Source organism: Aethalodelphis obliquidens, unplaced genomic scaffold (assembly GCF_003676395.1).
Source record: "Aethalodelphis obliquidens isolate GAN/ISIS:26980383/991018 unplaced genomic scaffold, ASM367639v1 scaffold8, whole genome shotgun sequence".
NCBI lineage: Eukaryota > Metazoa > Chordata > Mammalia > Artiodactyla > Delphinidae > Aethalodelphis > Aethalodelphis obliquidens.
In genome coordinates, this window is record NW_020837952.1 from 34,657,244 (window position 1) to 34,682,000 (window position 24,757).

At 39.6% G+C, this 24,757-nt stretch overlaps 2 protein-coding genes across 5 annotated transcripts in view; one reads left to right on the forward strand and one right to left on the reverse strand.

Moving 5' to 3' along the window:
• Positions 1–21,178, reverse strand: part of ATP2B1 (ATPase plasma membrane Ca2+ transporting 1) — a 132,703-nt gene extending 111,525 nt beyond the window's left edge. For 2 of the 4 annotated variants that reach the window (XM_027107168.1, XM_027107166.1), the window contains exon 1: positions 20,186–20,443. The gene's annotated coding sequence lies outside the window, so the exon portion shown is untranslated. Of the gene's footprint in view, positions 1–20,185; positions 20,444–20,811 lie in introns of those variants that run through there. The other 2 variants (XM_027107169.1, XM_027107167.1) reach the window with 2 other exon arrangements.
• On the forward strand, positions 19,840–20,803 carry LOC113621284 (proline-rich protein HaeIII subfamily 1-like). The gene is made up of 2 exons (XM_027108217.1): positions 19,840–20,135; positions 20,305–20,803. Exons 1-2 carry the CDS (start codon positions 19,840–19,842, stop codon positions 20,801–20,803), a joined length of 795 nt encoding a protein of 264 aa, XP_026964018.1.
• Positions 21,179–24,757: the final 3,579 nt, after the last annotated feature.

Genomic DNA, 24,757 nt, shown 5'->3' on the forward strand with positions numbered 1-24,757 from the left:
GATCTGGTTTTCCATCCTCACTGCAATCTTGGGCAAGTTGTGGGGTCCCCAGATCTCAGTTTTCTCATCTAAAAAAGAGAGGGTTGGACCAAGTTCTCTAAGATCTTTTCTAGCTCTTAAATTCTTTGCCCTCAAAATGCTGCCCCTCATTACCTCTCCCAGTCCAAGTGCAAAAACATCAGTGGTTCTCTTCCATGGATTTAAGACTATTCGTATCTTTTGCTTATAGTCTCTTCTACCAGAAAAAACATGAGAAGCCTGAAGCTGAGCCACAATGTAGAGTCAGTTTTAAGTTCATGTTAATGGTTCAGAACCTTGGTTCACTATATTGACTTCAGTTGTTTCCATCCAGAATCTAAAAACCTCCTCTCTATTGTGATTGGCAATGAACAGATGCTCTTCAAACTTTTTCAATATTGGCATCCTTTTAAAAACCTATGTATGATCTATATTTCAACTTCCTGTTTTCCAACTTAGAGAAAAGATTCACGTTCTGTTACTGCCTGTCTTGTCAGGTTCTAACAGGGCTGCTGAGTAAAATATAGAACATCCACTTAAACCTAAATTTCAGACAACCAATAAATAATTTTTAGTATAAGTACATCCCATCCATTACTTGGAATACACTTATACTAAAGAATTATTCATCTGAAATTCAATTTAACTGAGTGCCCTGTATTTCTACTTGCAAAAACTCTAGTACTGACTTAATATTATTACCAGTTTACAAATAAATGTTTAAAAGTAGTCTAAACACTGAATATACTTAATTTTTCTGACTCAGAAGGAAGTTGGGTCTTCCAATAGCTAAGCTTCACCTCACTCTGGTCTCCCAACTTACAACACTTACAAAACACTGGAAATGAACTGTAAAATAGCCTCTACCATATGACCTGCCTTCCTGGCCCCAGACTAATAATAGAACTAATAACCTTCATGATTCTAAGATGAAACTTAAGAACACAAATTCGTATCTGCAGCTCAGAGGCTGCCTTATTCCAAATGGCCTATACTCAATATTTTTTTAATTGAGATATAACTGACAGGTAACATTATATTAGTTTCAAGTGTAAACATGATTCAATATTTGTATATATTGCACAATGATCACCAGGATGAGTCTAGTTAATATTCATCACCACAGTTACAACCTTTCTTCCTGTGATGAGAACTTTTAAAAATCTACTCTTAACAACTTTCAACTATACAATACAGTATTATTAACTACAGTCCCCACGCTATATATACTACATCCCCAGGGTGTGTACCTTTTGACCACCTTCACCCATTTGCCTCCCGCCAAAACCCCCACAAATCACCAATCTGTTCGTTCTGGTTTGTCTTTTAGATTCCACATATAAGTGAGATCATACAGTATTTGTCTTCCTCTGTCTGACATTTAGCATAATGCCCTCAAAGTTCATCCATGCTGTCATAAATAGCAAGATGTCTTTCTTTTTTATGGTTGAATAATATTCCATTGCATATATATACACACATTTTATATAAACCATCAATATGGCTTCTTAATCCTCATCTATTCTTTAATTTGCTATATAAATACGTATATTCATCTATCGTACCCAATATATCATAAACCAATTAGGGAGATACTTCTTTTGTATCCTCACCTTCATCTCCTATTCTACACCATAAACATGGTACACACTCTGTTATGTATACAGAAGTTTAGCAAGTGTTTTCTAAATATTAAATGTCATTGTAGAAGAGTATAAATACAGAAGTTGTAATGGTCTGCACTGAATTCATACTGATCCCATGACAAACCTGGAACTCACTTTTTGAATTACTTTCATATTGACATATTGACTCTTAAAATATAGAAATGCCAGTTGTGAACTTTCTGGATAGTTGGGTTCTTTCCAGTAAGCATTTACTAAGCATCTAGTAAATCTAGACTGTATCCTAGATGCTTACCATGACTATGCAGTATGACTATAAAGAAATAACTGAGGTATCAAAATACATAACCTAACAATATCTATTTTTACACTAAGAATTAATTATGTTAGCTCATCCCAGTAAGGCTGTCATTGCTAAAAACATTTCAAGCACTCCTATTTTGAAATTTCCTTTAGAGTCCGGGGCACTTTTAAAAGGAAATATCCTCAATGACAGTAAATCTTCATTTTCTAGAAGATACATCAACAAGAGTAATTTTGAAGAGATATGGGGATATATGTATAACTGATTCACTGTTATACAGCAGAAACTAAAACACCGTTGTAAAGCAATTATACTCTAATAAAGATGTTAAAAAAAAACAAGAGTAATTTTGTAGATAAGTTTCATTAACAAGTGAATGGTTCACACACTATATGTTATAGGGACATTGGTTTAAAACATAATTATATCATAGAACCTGTTGTTTATCAGAGGCAAGTGTCTATAAAAGGCAATATTTCATAACACAGAATCTCAATCAATTCAGAATGTCAACATCCTAAACCCAAATGAATTGTTCAGTCTTGTGGAATGAATTCAACAGAATTATGCTTTTTAAAAATTAATAAACATGTGTTTTGCCAATTATTATTTATCACTTATTAATTTTGACATGAACGCTTCCTTGAATCTCCAATGTTATGGTTTTCTATTACAGACCTTAACTTTTTTCCCCAGATATCATCAGACATACCACACTTCATTAACAATTACTATTTCCTAATATCTTTGGTAACATAAATTCTCCTTTTAAGATTAAGATAATATCAAGTCTTCATTGTCACTTTAAATGTGTGGCACAAGCTTCCTACAACCTAAGCAGAACTAGATTTAAATTTGGCTTTTTGTAGTCAATATTTAGAGTCAATCAGAATAAGCCAAATCTCTAGCCTCCTGTACATTTTCCATCAAGCCTTAGGTAAACAAGTAAGCATGTCAAAAATCATCCAAGAACACTTTAATTCCAAGAAAGAAAAAGAAAAAAAAATCTAGCCCTTGACATTACTTTCAAACTTCCGGTAACATGTGAGCGGCTCAACAGTATATAGCAGAAAGAGCAGCAGAGTGGGGAGTTAAGAGAACTGGGGCCACAGGCCTTCTCTGCCACTGAGCATCTGGGCAGGTGAATTGACTCATTTCTCTATCTTCAGAGAAAGAAGCCATCATCTTATCTGGAGGGCTGCTTTGCAGAATAAATATGATAGTAACTGTTGCATGCAACATGCTTCTGACACAATCAATCTTCTTCTATCAAAGAAAATCAGATTCTTTATCCTCATGACCTCAAATATTACAGCCAGTCCGCCAAATCTATTTTCTTTAACTAAAGCAGTGGTCTGAAGTCTGTGACTGTTACCAGTATAATACTCAAACTCTTCATGTCAAAAGCACTTATTTATGGAGCAAAATCGGGTTGTGAGATATTTGCCGTAAGCTGAAGCTTATCCTTATAAAGAAAAATAGTTTATTTTAATATTTTTACACAAAAATCTTTCAACAACATACCACAAAACTTTCTTGGACAATTTGAAAAAGTCAAACATGATTAAACCAGCAAGTAACCACTGAGGATTACCACTCTTTTTTTTTTTTTTAAAAAAAAGACCTACAACGTGCCAGGTGTTATGCTAGGTCCTGGGGATACAGACAAGCACCAACTTAGACCTCACCCTTGAAGAACTCTGTTTATCTAGGAGTGTGAACTTGACAGATAAATATAAGATAATAAAAGATATTTTAGAAATACTGTATTTCTCTGGCTTAAATATATTTCAGAAATCATTCTTTCCACTTCCCAGCATTTTTAGCCCATAAAATAGGAAATTCCACACTTGTTGAGTTGATGGGAATCTGAGTCCCCAATTTTTGCTTAAAATATCTTTCAGAAATTTATAATTAAGAAGTAACACTGAAACCAAAAGCTAGTTTATACAGAGATTGTTTGTCACATGCCAGGCAAAACAATTAAAGGGAACAGAATTTGCCACCTCTCAGAAAAACCACAGAATTATCAAACTAAGAAAGGGCAGTGTTTCCTTTTTATGCATTAGCACTCAGTTACTATTAAAGACAAAAAAATTAAAACACACAAAGACAATTAAAAAAAAACCCTTGTGTTTAAACCAATAAGAAATGCAGACAAAACCTATATATAAGTTTCAAAGTTACAGGTCAATTGTAAAGTTGTTAAGATAGTTAAGATCACAGAACATAGGTTATAAAAAGCAACATGTTACCATGCTGTGATTCTTAATCAAATGGCCAAAATGATTTAGATGACTTAAAGCTCAGGAAAGGCTTGGACTCAGATTTTCCTATACCAAAGAAAGTAGAATATGCCTGTAACATGCCTCTGCCAGTTAGCTGAAGTATTTCTGTATGTATATTTAATTTCTACTTTTACCTCCCACAACTATTACTAAATCAGTAATTTATTTTCTAATGAATGTTTCAGAACCAAGGAAACACTGACAATACAAAGCAATGGCAACACAGACATGGAAATGACCCTGCCTAGGGAAGGTGGGGGAATGCCTCATCAAAGAACTGGCTTTTAAAGTGTGTCCTGAAGAGACAGCAGTATTTTGTAATATGAGGAACTTAGACAAAGTATGATGTACAAAGTATTGATATGTCAGAGAATAAAGAGCAGGCTGGGCACGTCTGTACCACAGTAAGAACTCGTGGTATGACTTGAGGTGATCACTGTGACAGCAGAGATGGGGTCCTACAGGGGACTCAGAGTCTAACTGGACAACCTGAGAGTTCAGTAAGTGCCAAGAGAGAACATCCAATTTCCTGGAGAGGTTGGGAGGGCTTCACGAAGCAGTTTCATGATGAGTCCTACAAGATGACTAGTCCAGATGAGGAGAGCAGCACAGAGCTACTGTTTCTGAACCAAATTTTCCATGGCTATTAGTTTTGTGAATTCCAATTTTAAATTTTAAAAACCTTTTTCATGACGTCAATTTTCAATTTTTTTTTTTTGTAATACTTGTGCCTGCTTCTGAACAACCTTTCCAGTTCCTCCAAATCTGTTCTCATCTGCAGTGTGCTGCTGCGAAACCAGTTATCAAAATGCTATAGAAATTTATTTAAAATACTAGTAAACAAACTAAACACCTAAAGTGGAGCGAGGCACTGAGAGATCTGATGCATGGACTCCTGGCTTCTAAGAGGGCCTGTCTGCCAATTTCCTCGTTTTCTACATGTTTTATATGGGTCAGGAAGCTAGATAAATAATAGCCTTCAGGCTAGGAGAGAAACTATCCCACACCTCTCCCCATTCTTCTGGTCTCCTTCCCCTTTCATTCCTTTCCCTTTCAGAGGCATCTCGGATGGCAATTAATCCACTAAATTGCATTCCACGACAAGACCACCATTATTCACTGACTTCAACATTAGAGAAATGTCATGATAATTTTATCCTTTTACACCTTTAACTTTTCTAAGTAATTAAGAGGCAGTACTTAGGAGAAAAAAACCTGCTTTGAATACTCAAACATATACGTTGATGTCTAACTACTAACTAAATGTAAAAAGTTACATTCAACCAACTACATAATCTGTCCTATTCTCCCTCCTCTTGGCACATCCCACTTCTGCAGCTGTCATCTTTAAAGTCCTCAACACTGCTATAATCTAGTGACTTTTGATGACTCTAATCTCTTAGCATACGTTTGCAGCTTTAAGTTAAACTATAATCTCTCTAGATCCCAAAACCCACTCAAAAATTCTTCCTTTCAATTCCTTGCAGCACCTGCCTTACGGGGCTACCTAGTATTGAATATATTGGAGGGGCATAGCCAAAGAAACCCCTCAAAGGAGGAGTTTTCCTTCCTTTCAGCACAAAGACCTTCACCAATGCAGCCTCAGCCTGGGGAAACGTTCAACTTGAATCTACAAGAAAGGAGACAGGGGACTTCCCTGGTGGCTCAATGGTTAAGAATCCACCTGCCAGTGCAGGGGACACAGGTTCAAGCCCTGGTCTGGGAAGATCCCACATGCCACAGAGGACCTAAGCCCATGTGCCACAACTACTGAGTGACCCAACGCAGCCAAAAAAAAATTAATAAATTTCTAAAAAAAAGAAAAAGAAGAAAGGAGACAGTAGGGGCAAGTCCAAGATTATGACGCAACTCAGAACTGACAGTCTGGCTCTCTACCTTGGTTGTATGTGGAATATAAGTAGAGCTCAGTGCAACTTAAAAAAACAAACAAACAAAAAAAACACAAAACAAACAAAAAACTTCAAAAGTAATAGTGACAGGAGAGAGATCACCATCAAGAGTTCTAAGACTAGGAAACGATGGTAGCAAAACTACTGCCATATGAAGGTTTGACAGCTGACTCCAAAATGTCTTTCTTCTTTGTATAAGAATAGCTGGAGGAACTTCCCTGGTGGCGCAGTGGTTAAGAATCCGCCTGCCAATGCCGGGGACACGGGTTTGATCCCTGGTCTGGGAAAACGCCACATGCCGCAGAGCACCTAAGCCCATACGCCACAACTACTGAGCCTGCGTTCTAGAGTCCGTGAGCCACAACTACTGAAGCTCATGTGCCTAGAGCCGGTGCTCCACAACAAGAGAAGCCACAGCAATGAGCAGCTCACGCACCGCAAGGAAGACCCAATGCAGCCAAAAATAAATATATAAATTAATTAAAAATAAATAAAAATTTTTAAAAAATGTCATTCTCTTAAAAAAAAAAAGAATAGCTAGAAACAATATATCCCTATTCATTATAGGAAGAGATCAAAGACTAGGAAGGAGACATGTGCACACACTTAACACAGGTTCCTTGGAAGCATACAGCACCTGATGAATCACCGCACAAAAAAGGAAACCAAGAAGGAACGCTGGACATACCAAGTGAGACGGACTGAAAGCTCTGCATAACAGACTCTCTTTCTTGGCAGGTCACAGTTATTACTGTCTAGCACAGTGATCACATAACTATTTTTTGAAGGAATTTATTTATCCAAAATCTTAAGTTTTCCACTCAAAGTCTGAGCACTAAAAATAAGTCAGATACAATGTCATAGGAAGAGCCTGCTAGGACACCTTCCTAAACCTAAAGTTTTATTTCATATACAAATACAGAAACTCCACTTTTTTTGGATTAATTCAACATACACTTGCACTTAAAAGCTTAATGTCAAACTTTTGTAGAATTTTTTCCTCTGTTAAAAAAAAAGATGTAGGGCTTCCCTGGTGGCGCAGTGGTTGAGAGTCTGCCTGCCGATGCAGGGGACACGGGTTCGTGCCGCGGTCTGGGAAGATCCCACATGCCGCGGAGCGGCTGGGCCCGTGAGCCATGGCCACTGAGCCTGCGCGTCCGGAGCCTGTGCTCCGCAACGGGAGAGGCCAAAAAAGGAAAAGGCCCCCGACCCCCAAAAAAAAAAAAAAAAAAAGATGTATTAATCTGTAAGAAGCATTTTAGAAAACTTTATCAACATTTTTAAATAACTAATAATAAAAGTAACATCCATTTCTAAGGGCCTATTCTTAGTATTCTACTTCACTTAGTAAAGTTTATCTTCCCCTTTAAAAGCAGGGATGGTGGAACTGTTTCCGAAAGAATTAAACTTATATAACACAGTTATAACAAAATATTTCTCATCTTCAATAGTATGATTCAGCTGACATATTTTCAGTTTAAGTTAAAAGAAAAAGTGCCTTGTGATAAAGTCTCACCACAAGCCTATTACAGTTTCTAAAGAGAGACAGGGGGCTTCCCTGGTGGCGCAGTGGTTGAGAGTCTGCCTGCCAATGCAGGGGACACGGATTCATGCCCCGGTCCGGGAAGATCCCACATGCCGCGGAGTGGCTGGGCCCGTGAGCCATGGCCGCTGAGCCTGCGCGTCCGTGTCCGGAGCCTGTGCTCCACAACGGGAGAGGCCACAACAGTGAGAGGCCTGTGTACCGCAAACAAACAAAAAAAGAGAGACAGGGACTTTCCTGGCGATCCAGTGGTTGGGACTTCGCCTTCCAATGCGGGGGGTGCGGGTTCGGTCCCTGGTCAGGGAGCTAGGATCCCACATGCCTTGGGGCCAAGAAACCAAAACATAAAGCAGAAGCAATATTGTAACAAATTCCATAAAGACTTTAAAAAAATAAAATAAAGAGAGACAAAACAAGCATTTTACTGGAGTCTGAAGTCAGTGGACTCAAGCTCAAGACCAGACACAAGAGGCTCATTCAAGAGTCATTAAGAACATCACAGGTAAAAGTCATGTGCCAGAGGCTAGTAACAGAAAGATAAACAGTCCCTGCTCTCAAACTGAATATCTCCTGGAGGTGTCAAACATGTAAACAACAACAAATTATGAATTTTTAAGAGGGCTACAAGAATTTGAGAAAGTAAAGCAAAGACCTAGAAGTTGAGTGGCACCAACTGTACACATAGCAGGAAAAGACAAAGAATCCTAAATACTTAACTAGCCTCTCAGCAACGAGGCTGGCAAAAAAATGTTAATCAAAAGATAACAAACTACCAAAATCCTTTAAACCCAGAAATTACAAAGGAAACAATCATAAATGAAGATAAAATCTACAAAAAAAAGATGTTCACTAGAGGATTATTTAACATAAGAGAAAAAACTTAAAACCCAAACATCTACTAACAAGGGACTAGCCATGGGATGGAATATCACACTTATTAAAATGATGTTGATGAAAAAAACCTGATGACAGGAGAAAAATAATACAAAGCTTTTTAAAACCACACAATTATACCTACATTATCTCAAGCATGTTAATAGATGTACAAATTTTTTTTAAGTTCAGAAATAAATCAAAATGTTAAAGCTGGCTATTTCTCAGAGATAGTGATTTTGTTTCATTTTTACATTGTTCTATATTTTCCAAAAATTATACAATCAGTATTCTTATATTTTAAATTGGTAGAAAAGTTATGTAAGTCACTGTATTCCAGGATTCCCTTTTAAAACCATTAATACCCCTTTCATCTTTTTCGATAGAGAAATTCTCTCCCCCAAATTCCACAGAACCCACTCATTTAAACAGTTTAATATCTGTAAATTCCTTGAAACAGTATCTGGCAGGTAGAAAGCAGCTACACCAGTGTTCATTTTATTAAATATTTTAAAATTCCCTTTATCTAGTCAAAGTAATTAGTGTGTTTTATAGCTGGTCTATTTTTCATGCCAGTTTGACAAAAAAAACCCATAGGTTTTCGTTTTTCTTTTCTGAATTCCAGTATCTCTTAAGGGATGACTACTGTTTCCCTCTGAGATTCTTCCTTCAAAGAAAGAGCAGGAGGAAGAAATTCTGTCAAATACCAAATTCTTCAAAGGGAAGACAGGAAATTAGTGAAGGGGGTGGAATTTTAAAATATGGTTAATTGTTAAGACGCAGCTACAGAAGGGTACTCCTTAACATATTAAAGAGTCTCTCACAAATCAACATTCCATGGGATTAAATGCTATACTTACCCAGATGAAGAAATAAAGAAATCATATATCAAACTCTTAGCTACGGACAGGACTATATGTAACTATTTAGAAAAAATGTCTTCATATGTATTTATGAGCTGCTTGGAGTGCGTGTGGAGTAGTGGTGATGGTGAGGGACAGTCCAAGGGAAACTAAGAAACCAAAGAAGGTAAGCAACTGTTCTACATAATAAAGGAGGGAGAAATTTGAACTTGCAAACTGGAGGAAGACTTGAGGGAGAAATCAAGGAACTTAAGTGGACTGCCTCCCCTAAGTAAGTTTTCAGTCAAGTCCACATTGCTCACTTATGCTTTAGTAAAAATGGATTCTTTTATTCAAAGTAATACTGAATTCTGCATCTCAGTTGCACAAGACTGCACGCAGACCCAAGAACGGAACAGGGGACACACCTGGCTTATCCACAGATATAAACTTATTCCACTCATGTATTCATTTTTAGTTTTGACAAACTTATACATGCATGAAGTTTGTTTACAGAAACAGGTCTATAAGACTTTTTAAAAATATCAGCAATTTTTTTAGTCCCCTTATCCCAGTTTCCATTCACAGGCAACAAGGAACAGGTACCTTTCGTTTTAGTACCTAACTCCATTTCTACAAATAATACTTGCGGTGCTCCTGCTTGCTTTTTCAGTTTTAGGTGTTAGATACATAAATCTCTTTAAACACTATTCCTCCTCCCACCCCCAGCACAAGCACAAATGCTTCCCAAAGTACTTTTATTTAGAGGATATCAAGAAACTACAACTCAATAATAAGACAAACAACCTAATGAAAAAGTGGACAAAAGATCTGAACAGACACCATAAGTTACTGGAACCCAAAAGGCTATCAATGGGTAAATGGATAAACAAACTGTGGTACATCCATGCAATGAAATCTTTACCAGCAATAATAAGAACTGAACTATTAATATATGCAGCATGGATGAACTTAAAATTATGCTGAATGAAAGCCAGACCAAAAAGGAACACATATCTTATGATTCCATGTATAGAGACCTTAGAAAGTTCAAATTAATCTATAATGACAGAAAGCAGATTAGTGGTTCCTTTCCCTTGAGCTAGTCAGAGTTCTCAGAGAAGACACTTCAACTCTGGCCAGCATCCTGAAAGCAAAGTGAGGGAAGGTGGCTGCGGATCTTAACAAATGCTGTAAACTCACACTCACTCTCATTTTAGCAAACTTTGACAGAAAGTAGGTGTCAAATGCCACTGATATGCCACTTCTTTAATGGAACTCTTAGATAAATAGATTTACTGAAAAGCTACACTGTCTTCATGAATGAAACAGCATATCATCGATGAAACACCAAATGATAAATTAAAGGCAAAATTAGATGGTAAACCTAAAAAATAAATTCAACAGTTGAAAATTCGGGACAAGGTGGAGAGAGAAGATGACCTACTGTGGACATATTGTTTTAGAAGTCAAAACTTCCAAGAAAGACAAGTTAATAAAATTCTCTGATTTTATATTTTGTACTTTTGTGGGAGGTAACAAAGAAACCAAGTGATTTACCCATGGTCACTTGGCTTTTTAGTGGCAACAATAAAACTCAAATTTAAATCTGGAGAGATCTTAAGACAACATCACAGAGTTGAAAACCCAAAGCAGAAGTTTTACGTCTAGTCACACACAGGAATACCATGAAGATACACAGGCTCAAGGACCTACTGTACAGCACAGGGAACTATACTCAGTATTTTGTAATAACCTATAAGGGGAAAGAATCTGAAATCCAATCATATATACACCTGAATCACTGAGCTTTACACCTGAAACTAACACGACATTGTAAATCAACTACACTTCAATAAAATACAGATATACAGTCTCTGAGAAAGGTGGGCATTCCTGGCAAAAGGAACGATGTAGCAAGAGCATCCAGAGGCAAAAGAGAATCAGGTAAGTTCCAGTGCTCAATATATATATTCAAAAAGTGGAGTTTAAGCTTAAAGGCAGGTGAATTTAAATTTTATCCTAAATCCACTCTTCATGCAAAAAAGGGCTGATTGGTGTTTGTTTTTCTGATATCCGACATTCAGAGGGTCTGATGCTGGAGGATATCCTTTTCCTGGACTTTGCCATCATCTCTTTCCCATTTCACTGACTGACCTTCCTTGTTTTCAGCTCCCTATACTTGCCCTTTAACTCAACAGTTCTCCACCATAGTACTAGTTGTCAGGAGTGTGCAAAGTAAAGTACCTGAAGTTTGTGATTCACTTTTTAAACAAACAGAAAAGGGTAGTTAAAGCATCACTCACTTGATTTGGGGCATAAGTAGAGAAAAAAAGGACAGATTTATAGCAAAGGAACTGAAAATTTCACGTAACTCTAAGTATAAGCAAGGCAGCATGGAGTATACGCCAATGCCATCCACGTCTGTCCCAAGAGGAAAGATCAAAATCTAGTAGGAAAAGATCATACTCTAACCCATTTCACTTTTGCTGAGTCCACTGATGTCTGCCTTCACAGCTTTCTTTTTATTTTTTTCACTACTAAAACCGTTCTACACTCCTCTTTTGATCAACGATTAATTCCTTCCATAATACCTTACCAAGAGTTAGGTCTATAAAATGTAAAAGGGTTGGGAGAACACTCAAGATCAGTACACCTGTACAGTTTCAGCAGTGCTAAACACTGGAAAGTGAATAATCTATGGAGAGCAACTTTTTTCAAGCATTTAAAACTACAACAGCTTACGTGCCAAATCTATATAAATCATTAATTGCTTAAATGTTTGAAATTATGACTCCATGTACTACATGAGCATTCAAAAGAAATGATAAAGTCAGGTACAGGCTTTCCTGCCTTGACCTAAGGAAGGCAGAAGAATAACCACATTGCTATGCTTCAAACTTTAACAAAGACCATATATCTACACATCCTCCTGATGCCTACAGTGATCATGCGCCAAGTCATGGGCCAAGAGTTCACGCTCAATGCATGAAGAACTCTCTCAGAAAATCAGAACCTGCAGCAAACATTTAAAAGCTTGACTCCAAGAGTACTCCTATCGGTAAGCAGTAAGTACAAGGGTATCATACTGTAAATTTTAGACCATAATATATGCTTCAAATTATGGCATTTTACATCATGCAATATGCTAATGGATTACAGATACAACAAGCACATCTTAAGAACATCAATGTTGATGAAAGGAAAAATGTCATGAGCTAAAAGAAAAGTGAAACTGGTCATTTTAAGACAAATTTTAGCTACTGTAATTTGTCTAAAATGGACAAATTACTACACCGCAGTTAAGAAATGGAAATGACTTCCTATGGAGAAGCTAAATTCTATTGTCCTAGCAACAGTCTATGAAATGCGGCTGCCCTCCAGAAGTAAAACAGGTTGTCCTATGAATCCATCTGAGCAAAGCTAAAATTTCAAAGGTAAAAAGTCTTTAGAAATTCTCCAAGAAAAATTCCTCCACTTTATCCACTTTACCTTCACGCAAGCTACACAATGTCTAAGTCCTAAATCAATCCGCCAGAAAAATACTGATTGAACGTTTATGGGATAAAACTCTATATATCCTCAAGAACTCATGTTCTTACCTGAATGAAATTACTAAGACAAAAAGGATGTATAATAGATGGGAACTGTATGACCCAGACTACAAATGTACAGCAATTCAGACAAGAAAGTTAATGAGTGATGACTGCAAAAGGTAGATGAATGCTGAGTTTTGAAGAATGGGGAACATTTAGACAGACAAGATCAAGGGTCCCATCAAGTGAGAGGAAAATCATAATGATGTCACAGCAAAAGGAATGAGAAGAGTGTACGCAGGAGACTGCCAGACATGACTGTCCCGCAGTGGGGAGTCAGCAGTATAGTACTGCAGCTCTGCTATCAACTCCAGAAACTTGATTCACATTGCGAACAGCACCCCCCCAGAGGTGTGCAAAGTGGTGATCCTGGTTAAGTAATACAGAAAAGCAACAAGTGGGTGCTCCACTAAAAGGGATTCTGTGAAACAAGGGAGCTTTTAAAACACTAAACACATTTAGATAGATTCAGTCCATATTACCATAGCAAAATATGGGAGAAGTCCCAAATGGGAAACTGCATAAACTAGCCTATCTCGGATTTGGGTTTTGCCCCTCTCCCTCCATAAAACTCCTATTAATATTTCTTAGAATCGGTGTTCTAAAATGCACTTTAGAATACTGAGCTATTTTATAAAAGGTCTTCAAAGTCAAGCTGCATCTTGATAAAGAGAAAAATGAGGAACCACTGAGCGTTTTAGTCAAGAAACGACAGCAGCAAAACTACTTAAAAACAAGAAAATTCTGGCACAAATATCAAAGGTAGATTAGAGCAGCAGATCTGAGAATTTTGAGAGTAAAAGATTGCTTAGAATCCTTCTGGGAGCAAACCAACTCACTGAGTTAATACAATGAACAATAAATCCACATTGTTAATAATCAAGTTATTTAAAAAGCATCTTTTAAACAGACAAATCCTTTTTTATGATCTACTTTTCAGAACACACAACTTTTAGTCCTAAATTTGTCAAGTCTTTATAATAGTCATACCAGTTTACAGTTAGGGAGTATCATCTCAGATTTCACAATGTAAGCAAGCACTGGTCCATTCAAAACTATCCTTGTTTTTTCCTCCAGAGGCCGAAGTGACAAAAATATTAATACAAATCCAGGTATCCTGGATTTTGCAACACCACATTGTTGAAAGTTATTGTACTTAGAAATACCAAATAATATTCCTACCAAAGAGGTAACTAAAAACACTGCATACTGTTTAGAATAATTAACAAAGTTATTTAGGAAAATTTTAATGAAAAATAGCTTTAAAAGAATATGGTGGCTAGAGGGAAGAGATATGGGAACATATGTATAACTGATTCACTTTGTTATAAAGCAGAAACTAACACACCATTGTAAAGCAATTATACCCCAATAAAGATGTTAAAAAAAAAAAAAGAATATGGTGAAAGGTTTACCATAGTTTATCTGTATCTCTCTACCAGAAATCTTTATGAGCTTAGATTTCCACAACCATTAGTAAATTATAACCCATGATTCCTAAATATATTCTAAAGCGCAGTGAACAAGCCTAAGGTTTTGTAACAAATGATCAAAAAAGTGTTCAGCACAGTCTTGAGATGGACCTGTTTTGAAATTAATTTCATTATAAAATCTATTTTAAAAACAGATGCAGGCTACTTACTATAGTGTCATACATGAAGCAAAAACAATTGCATTTTAAATCTGGTCTTAAACAGAAAGTAATCCATATAGGGTAGATAAAATGGTTAAAGTCAGATCAGTTTACATCAAATGGCTCTTACAGTAGACTGATGAACTATATAATCTGTTCTTTAACATTAAGCAAAACAGCAGTAACTTTTGCTTTCATGCACAGAATGGTAAATTATCAATTAGTCCTATTAATATTCTTGAAAGATCATTAAGGACTAACCTGCTGTTTCTGAAGGAACAGCTACTTGTTAACTGAAATTAATAAGGACCACTACTTATCCACCAATTTATGTCCTTTTAGTTTGAAGGAACATCCAAAGTCTTTCCTTCTAACATAAAATAAGAGCTAGACTAAAGCATATCATATGTATATAAATATACAGTACTGTACTGACACAGCATGCATTATTTTTACGTAAGCCCCCATGTTCAGGTCATTTGGAATGGCAGACGCTGGGGCATGAAAACAAACAGAACATTTTCCATCTAGTACTTTCACAGTGCTTAATAAATAAGTAACTCAATAACCGTAGATGGATCTTCTGCAAGAAGACAGTGCACACAGATAAAAAAATATTTTCAATTTACCAGTCTTACAATTGTCACAAAAACCACCAAGTCCACAAATCAAACTTGGCTACAATAGTCAAAACTACTTGAAAGCACTATGCTCACAGTCAAATAAATCAATGATGTCTTTCTAATTTATAAAGGCATCTCAACTACGTAATATAATTTTAAGCAAAATGCAAACTCAACGTGGGTGTTTCTCAAAATGCTGACTACTGGGCCCCACTCACATCTGCTGAATCAGATTTGCGGGGGCAATGCCAGGGAGTCTGCACTTTCAGTAACTCCCCCAGGTGACCCTCCTGCACACTTTCTGCAGAACCACCACCTTCCCTGTGAGCTTTATAGCAAGGTTTTGGATATCAAGAACTAAAATCTCATTTGGGACCTTTTAAAACTAAATTTCATTACATACCGAATTAATATTTCAAAAAGACTTAAGTAACAAGCTGTGGCAGAAAAAAACCAAATACATGAAAAAATGACAGCAGAAATTTAAAAAAGAAACTTTTAGTACAGGCCACTTTATTTTTAAGTCAAGATTTAAGACACCCCTAATCATTTCAAGGACTAACCAGTCTTTATAAACATAATTCCTAACTTAAAAATAATCCCATCCACAATATTAAAAATATAGTATTTCAAATATGTTCAAATTCATTTACTCAGCTGTTAAGCAAATCAGGATATGAACTGCTTATATTATACCAAATACAAGCAACGATTAAATTTATAAGTTAAACCCAAACAAATCTGTTTATATTCCACTATTAAATTTACTGTGGTCAGAACCTGATTTTCATAAACTTATATAACTTTCACAAACTTACGTAGACATGTATAATGGAAAGGGCAATGAAGCAAAAACTAGAAGGCATCTAGAATCCAGTTCTGGCCAATCTAGCTGCTGGCTATATTATATGACCTTAGGGCCTAGAGAGATCATTTTACCTACCTAACAAACAAGGAAGGTACAGCTATCTACTAATTTCACAGATTTATTGTGAGAATCAAAAGGGATACTATGTAATACACTCTGAAATACTGTAAAGCATTTCATAAATCAAAGGCATTATCATTAAGAGTAAAATTTGAGAGACACTATCTTTAGGTGCCTGCTGTAAAACAGACTATTACAGAAACAATAAACATAAAAATTGACCTTTCAGATTCAACTAGATGTTGTACATTATTGTATATATCCTATAAATTATAAATATAAAACATAAGAATTTAATAGTCATCTGTCTTATGCCCCCATTTATAATAGATATATTTCTTGTGTAAAAACAGAAATGAAATTACATGCACCATGAATTGATAACTGTCAAAACTGGTCACTAAGTATAATATTCTACTTTCACATGCTGGACAATTTCCATAATAAAAAATTTTAACAAGACAACAATGTATATATGTGTGTGTATAAAATATCTGTAAAAGCTAAAAACCAAATCTTTTAAAGTTTTTTTTTTGAAAATTATCCCCATACCTATTGTATCATTTTCCTTCAATGTTACCTTAGATTCTACACATTCCAAAATAAGCTGCTCTCACGTACCCTTCTATATATATATCACGGCACCTATTAGAAAATAACTATTCCTCTCCAACGGAGTGAGTAAATACTCTTACCCAAGCTGCAAAAACTTAATTTTCTGCTCCCTGATCCTTACTCCTTTAATTTTCTCATTCATTACAAAATTCCAGAAGTAAAAAGTGAAATGACCAGTTTCAACTGCAGGTATGTGTAAAAACATAAGAAAAAAAAGGGGGCAAATACACTTTTTTGTTAGTACTGCAGAAGACCACCAATAGTTGTAATTGGCCGTTCCTCTTAAAACCTGTTGACCCATACAACTCAATTCACATGGTAAGAGAATGCTGCACCCAAAATTAAGTTAACATATCTGTCAGACAAAGGAAATTGGTAAATTTAACCCCCAAATCAAGGATTCTATCAAGATATGCATAACAATGTATAATTACTCTGCATACATCAACGTAATTGCTCAAATGATGTCCTTTAACCTGGGGCCATATTCCAGACTGAAAAGCATAAACTACCTTTCATCACAAGCAGATTTTTTAACTTAATAAAACTATTTGTAGCTCAATAGCTTATGCTTTACAGTAGTCTATGAAGAAACTACAAGTGGTGAATTAAAAATTAAATGCAGATAGAAATGGTAACTATCTTGTGGTTTGCAATTAAAACTGTATTTAGTAATATCCACACATTTATTTATTCATTACTTGAAAGCTGAATCTTTTTTTATGTTACATCTGCAGTCACAATCATCAGAAGATATCCTGTGTCTAAAGAGATAGTGTACCTCATGTTTTTGATTTGTGAGGGAGGGGGACAGAAGGGACCAAGTGGTCAGGGAAGGAAATCTCACCCATTTAGCTGTCACTACAGCACATGTTTTCTAAGCATTAAAAACTCCATTCATTTTTATATAAGATATTGATACATTTGAGAAGAGCCATGCACAGAAACCACTTTTTCCAATATAGTCTTCAATAACTTTGAGGGTAAGTACTCCTGCTGGAAGTCCTAATTTGTATTATTTAAAAACAATTAATTGTAAAATCTGCAGTCAAACCATAAAAGGCAAGCTGTTGGAAGATGAAAAACAAAAAAAAAATTACTATACCTTATTCAAACAAGGTTAATAATTTTGCATGTTTACTTTAGAATCTCTTTATAGCACAGAAGCTAAAAAAAATTTATAAAACCACTATCATGCTGGTGGGTACCCTTATTTGGTGGCAATGGTTAGTTTTAAATATCTATTTACAATGAAGCTATTACTTTCCTTATTTCTTTTCCTAAGTAGATCCAGACTATTATTGACCCTGTTATTTTATCATAAGCACAAATCAAATCTAGTTTCTCACTTCATCTCAGAGTTCTACACTAAATCCCAAGCTTCAATTAAAAAACCATGATTTCCCATACAGTTGCAGAAACACCCCTAAAAGAGTGAGGAATTGCAGAATATGGGAAAATGAAGACAATTTCACCTTACACATCTAAATGGGGATGCCAGTAATGACAACTGCAACAAAAATCAAGAGGATGTTCTCTGAATTTTCACCATTTTAATAAAAGAAAATGCTGAAATTTTAAATTAAAGGTGGCGCTCTGTCCTCAACTCACCCGATTGTGACTCACTTTTGCAGACTATATGGTAGGAAATAACTTACTTTTCTAAGATCTTTGCAGTTACACCCAAGCCAAAATCAGGACAGAGATCCACCCTTAATTACAGCAATTCATGCAAAGCACAGAAACTAAAACGGCCCCCTGAAATCATGGCTAAAGAAGCCCATTTCATATACTAGTTCTCAAAGTCTCCCTTTAAGGAGTATGTTCCTATTTACTTCAAATTTGAACTCACCAGGACAAAAAAGAAAAAAACAGGGGGAGGGGGACCCAGATGAAACGCTCAAGTACAAAAAGCAGATTCTCCTCCAATCCCTCTAATTCCCCCAATCCGCCTCTGCCACACACAAGGACAGGGAGTCTGGGGAAGGCTGGCAGCAGGACAAGCGGTGAAGGCCCTTCATTCACTCACGTGGGCCACTATCCAAAGGGTTACACACCCTCTGCCCGAGGAGAGCCTCATACAAAGCAGATCCTTACAGGTACTTTTATTATAAAATACACCCACGCTGAACAAGAGCTTTATTTTAAAATAAGACTGTCCTCAGGTGGGGGGAGGTGAAACACAACAAAGGCTTCCATGTTGAAAGGCAGACAGTCCAGATATAAGCATATACCTACACGCGTATGAAAAAAAATCCATATAACTAATTGATCATGAACAGCAATCGATACCAACAGGAGCCATTAGATTATTAATAAACCCAGAAAAGTGCCATGCATAGCGGCCAAAGGTGGCTGCCTGCTGCGCTCTAACCCCAGGAAAGGCAAAATTACGCGTGCAGAGGAGGGTCGAGCCCTCCGCAGGTTTAAAGACCCCCGGAGCACCTCTTGCCCTACCCTCCGCGCCAAGCACCAATGCACCGCACAGGATTCGAGCACTCCCAGCGCTGCGAGTCCGGCAGAAAACTGGTGAATGAAATACGCACAGACACCAACCTGGCCAGTGACCGCGGCGCAGAACCAGGGGTCGCTAACTAGCTAAGCCACAGGATTCTCCAGCAGGGTGGAATAAAGGGAGTACACCCCCCCCACCTCCGCAACTGGAATGCGGCTCTTACTGACCCTTCCAAAAAGGGGGTGGAGGACGCAGGATTTTTTTCTTTCTTTCTTTTAAACTAAGTCTAAGAACGCGAATCGGAAGCAACCGAGAACATCTTGGGGGGCCAGACAACAGACACCGGGATAAAGGCGAGACTGTTCTCCAACTCCCGGGGAATCGCCATCCGGTGTGACATGCATCAATCAACTAGCCCCAGCCGGGGGCCGACCCCGGCCCCGCTCTCCGCCCGCGGAGCGCCAGTGGGGCTGAAGCCGGGGATTAGAGGGGTGACCCTCCCGAGGCGCGGGGAAAGAGTGCCGGGCACCGTTGCCCTCAAGGTCACCAGGCGCTGGAGCGGGGGCGGCCGGCCGCAAGATGGGCTATGGCGCGGCGGAGGCGGCTCGGAGAAGTGAAGAGCTGCGGGGTTAGACGCGAAGTCCCACCGAGCCCCGTCCCTGGAGCCCTGGGCGGGGACTCCCGGCCGGACCCGGCGCTGAGGCGCACGCCGAGGAAGCCGCTCACCTTTACGATCTGCCGGGGCGGGCGCGGCGGGAGACAACCTGCGAGGGGGCGCCGGAACGCCCCCGCCAACTTCTCCCGAATCCGCGCAGTCCACGGAGCACCCAGCTGTCAGGAGCGACGCCCCCACCTCCGTGTTCCGCCAGGCTTCCCCCGCAGGTGACCTGTCCCGCCGCCCCCGCCGCGGACGGGCGGCGGCCGCCACTCACCTCGCCAAGCAGCAGGAACCATTTTCCGAAGGGGAAAGGAAGGGGAGGCTGCAGGAGGGTCGGGGGGAGGGGGCGGTGAGGACAGCGGGAAACGCAGAGAACGGGGGCTCGGTCCTCAGCCCGTCCGCAGGCGGCTCGCAGGACTCAGAGCGCCAGGCGGAGGTTCGGCTGCACCTCGAGGATGAGGTGGCCCCAGAGCTGAGAGGTTCGGCTTCCACCAGCCGGGGCTCCCTACTCACGCTGCACTGCGAGGAGGCGGCGGCGCCGGCGGCGGAGGAGGAGGCGGCGCCCGGCCGGCCCCCGCCCAGAGCCCGGCAGCCGCCGAGTGGCCGCCCGCGTCCCCGCAGGACCCGCCTCCTGAGCTCCGCAGAGCCGCACACAGGGCGCGCCGCGCTCAGCACGGGCAGCTCTGCCGGCCTCACGCCGCCGTCCGCAAAGGCAGCGGCGGGCGGGGTGCAGCCCCCTCCGGGAGCACCGCAGCCCGACCCGCTCGGGGCGGGGCCCGCGGCCCCCGGAGAGCGGACAGCGGAGCACGAGGGGGCTACGCGAAGCTTCGGGCAGGGGCGCCGCTTGCACCGGGTGGCCCGCAAGATTGCAGGGGGAGGCAAGGGGAGGTGAACACTCACCCGTTCCGGTCTGGCGCTCCCTTCTCTCCACACCTTCTCGCCTCCCGCTCCACGCTGGCGGCGCAGCTGCTGCCACTGCCGCCACTGCCGCCGCCGCCGCCGCCGCCGCCGAAGCTCGCGTTGCCGCCGCTGCCGCCTTGGCTAGGCGCGGTCACGTGACGCGGCCCGCGGGGAGCCTGGGGGCGGGCAGGCGCGCGCGCGCGGGAGGAAGCGCGACTCGGACGGAGACTGGGAGCTGAGCGGAGCCGAGAGGGCGTTTAAGGGGAGGACCCGGAGAGCGCGCCCCCGGCTGGCGAGCGCGCGCCCGATGATTAGCACTTGCCGCGCGGTGGGGAAAGGGTGGCCGGAGTGAGGGGCGGGGGACTCGTGCCTCCACGCGCCCCTCCCTCTCTTCCTCCGCTGAGCGCCTCGGCCGGCCGCTGCCCCCGCCCCCTCCCGTTGGCCCCTTTCCTCCTGTCGCTGCCAGCGATTGGCTGAAAGGCTCTGACGTCCTTGTTTCCATGACGTATCGGGGCGGGGGGCGGAGGGGGAGGAGGGGGTGGGTCGGACAAGCGGGGCGGTGACGCCGTCAGTCACAGCTGCTGTTTCCGAGCGGGTCCGGGCGGCTCCCGCAACTGTGGAGGCGGGAGAGCGATGTCTGCCGCAGGCTGACTTGGGCGCCCTTTACTTGGGGTCCCGCCCGAGGCAACCCCGGGTCTGCGCTCCTCCGAGCCCGGGAGCCGGGCTGGCGGGCGGGCTAGGGCAAGCCCTCCAGGCGAGGACCGGTTAACGCAGACCCCCGCGTCCGCGGACATTTGAGCGGCTCCTCGCCATGTCTCTGCTCCACTCCGTACCGGACTCGGTTCCTGTCCCGGGCCGTGACGCACGCGCCGGACGACAAAAGTGCCGCCTAGCTCGCTCCCTCCTTGGAGGAGGACAGCCCACACCCCCCCACGGGCGAGGGGCGCTCCATCTCTGTTTCTGCCGGTCGGGCCCGTAGACTCCGGGGATACCCGCTGCAGCGCCCAAAGAGTTAACGCAGGCGTTCGGCCGGTGTGAACAGGCCCATCAGGATCTGCGCTCAGAATCCCCGTGTCTTCCTTTGGGGTTTGCGTTTTCTACCTATGCCAAGCCTTTGGCTCTTCAGTTCACTTGTAGCATCTCGGAGGGGGGAGGGATTGAGATGCTGAAAGGTAACATGCTTTGCCACAACCTTCAAGAGATTTTGCAAGTTAATAAAAAAGAAACCACCGTAGTGACATTTTCAGAAATAAAACGGGTTTTCTTTCCTACACACACATACACACGTGTTCAAAGATTTGTGTCTTACCTAAGACATCGTGCTCCATCTTCGTCTAATCGCCTCTGTTTGAACTGTCGCCGCTGCTTTAGAGAACTTGTCCGTGTTATTTTCAATACCACTTAATCAGAACAAAAAGATAAATTCTGCAGAGGCTCCTCCTTTCTCTTAACTCCAGGACTGGAAAAATTAATGTCTGTAACGTCTTCCTAAAAGCAAACAGTCGATGCGAAGGACTTTATTATGTATGTTCACTCTGGTAGTGTTTACATTAAAATAGTTTTGAAGGATTTAAAAACTAAATATGTGAAAAGTTTAAAAAGCAAAAAAAACCCAGTTAACCCTGTTGAAAATTTTTTTATCAATTTACGTATCTTACCAGGTCAAACAGTACCAACATTTTGAGCTGTGCCCTTGACATGCAAAACAAGCACTGGGCAGGATGACCCCGTTTTTTCCTCTCATTAATCACTGATAAGAAATTGGTTGGTGGGTACAACAGCCCTTCCTGACACTATTTCAAAACTTCTTAACAGAAGAACAGATTAACTTTTCAAAACGGCTTAGAGACATTTAAGACTCATTGGCCTTTGTCCAACTTTTCCTCCAAGGAAGTCGCAATAGAAAATTGAATTATGTATTCTACTTTAATCAAGAATTTGACATTAAAGTAATATATGATTCATTGCTATAGTGCACTAGCAAAATGGATAATAGATTAAACTAGAATCTGTTCACTTTGTGGGTTTGTTGCAGTTCCAAATAACAAACGGTATGCTCGTACAGTGTTGTGGTCATGAAAAATTACTCAGCATCTTCATTTTAGAACATGATTTCAGTAGAGTTTTCATTTATGGAGATTATATACATATATATCCCAGAACATATTTATGTGCATTTTAATGAAATGTGAGTCACATACAATAGTATATTTTTACTGTCATAGTCAAGATGATTGTACTGTGTAGTTTGGTTTTTATATTTTCATTCTTCAAACAGAAAGCAATATATAACTGTACACATTATATATAGAAAATTCATCTTTTTCTCCCAAAGGTTTAGCACTGAAACCTTCTTAATGGCATATTTTTCATTGTAAAAATCAAGAAAATATTTGATTACTTAAAAAATGGAACTACTTAAATTCAAGAATGCCACTGTATATGATATAACCGTATTCTTTTAATCTTAGACCTCACTCTATGGATTCAATTGATCCATAGATATATTGGTGCATAATAAGAGCAATATAATGCAATTTATTGTTGAAATACTTAATCTTCTAAACCACTTTTAATATGCTTTAAATATTTATTTTTAGTTACAATGAAAATTTTATAAAGGTATTTAAATCTTATGGCAAGTTACTATTTGGGATGTTAACATTGCTTGAAGACAGGCTGTGTATTCAAAATAATGTATTTTGCAAACTGTTAAAGTATGTTTCATTTAGTGGCATAAATCTCAACTATTGACATCTTTTCTAATAAGTTGATCAATTCAGTATGAACTAATCTTATATAACTTATGGAGACAGTTTTCTAAAATCCTCAATGTAATTAAGTGTAAAGGGAAACATTAGGATCTTTATTCCCTCAAGAATTCTGTCACATTCATCTATCGAGGGGACAAAATAAAGGCATACCAACAGCAGCATATTTTTAAAACCATATCATTTCCCAAAGTACACTTTTATACGTATGTGAATGTGTCAGTGCTAGTCATTGCAGAATACTAAAGAGAACTGACAGGTGTAGGGAGGCAAAAGAGGAAAAATATTCAACGCTTCATAAAAAGTAGTTGTGTATGTTCTCAAATTTCCATTAACCTGGATCATCAGAGAGAGAGATATGAAGTGAAACATTACTTAGCTGAAAGCCGCAGAGAACTGTTATCTATAAGTAACAAACTAATTACATTTGCTGAATTAAATGAAGTATGATTACAGGTAAGCCTAGAATAAGAATTTTCAAGTCACATAATGGAAAATTTTTATAGGTGAAAAATGTGAAACGGTTAGATGTCATAATTTGATGGGAATTATTTAACATCCTGTACCCTTCAGTATAAGGCATTTTTTTTCTACCCCATATGTAGTATCTAGGTTATAGAGTGTGGCCCTAAATCTAAATTCCAGAGACTCAAAAAAAATGGAAAGCTCTTACTTAAATGTTCTTGAGGAAGATTTCCTAAATGAGGATTTGGACTTGACTGGTGGCACGAAATATATAGGAGATTTAAATTAATGCAAAAGAAGATGGGGAATAGAAATGTCAGGAAATGTACCTGAGAATTAGCAAGTTTACCACATCCATTTTCCTATCCTTTCTTTATCTATGAAACATAGATTTACTACCTTTGTTACCTTTCACCTCCATATGTAACTCATTTATTTTCCCATTAATAATGGTGAGTTATGGTGTATCATAGGGTTGTTGTGAAGTTTTGGTGAAATGTTTATATTAAGCTCTTAACAGAAAAATTGGCGTTAAAAAACGCTCGGGAGCTGTTATTATTTTTCGTAAGCATGCATTCTTTATCCCTTATTACAAAGTAAATGTGCTGCAAACAAGAATATACATTTTTACTTGACTTACTTTAATGAATAGGGGCTTATTCTCACGTTAGAAGTTCAGAGGTAGGTGACAGTATGATTGATTCAGTTGC

Excerpts from the sequence above, each read along its gene's own strand:
- LOC113621284 (XM_027108217.1), top strand. The coding sequence starts at position 19,840 with ATGGCGCGGCGGAGGCGGCTCGGAGAAGTGAAGAGCTGCGGGGTTAGA. Across the intron at positions 20,136-20,304 it reads CCGCCAGGCTTCCCCCGCAG|CCCGTCCGCAGGCGGCTCGC; the intron begins GTGACCTGTCCC and ends CTCGGTCCTCAG.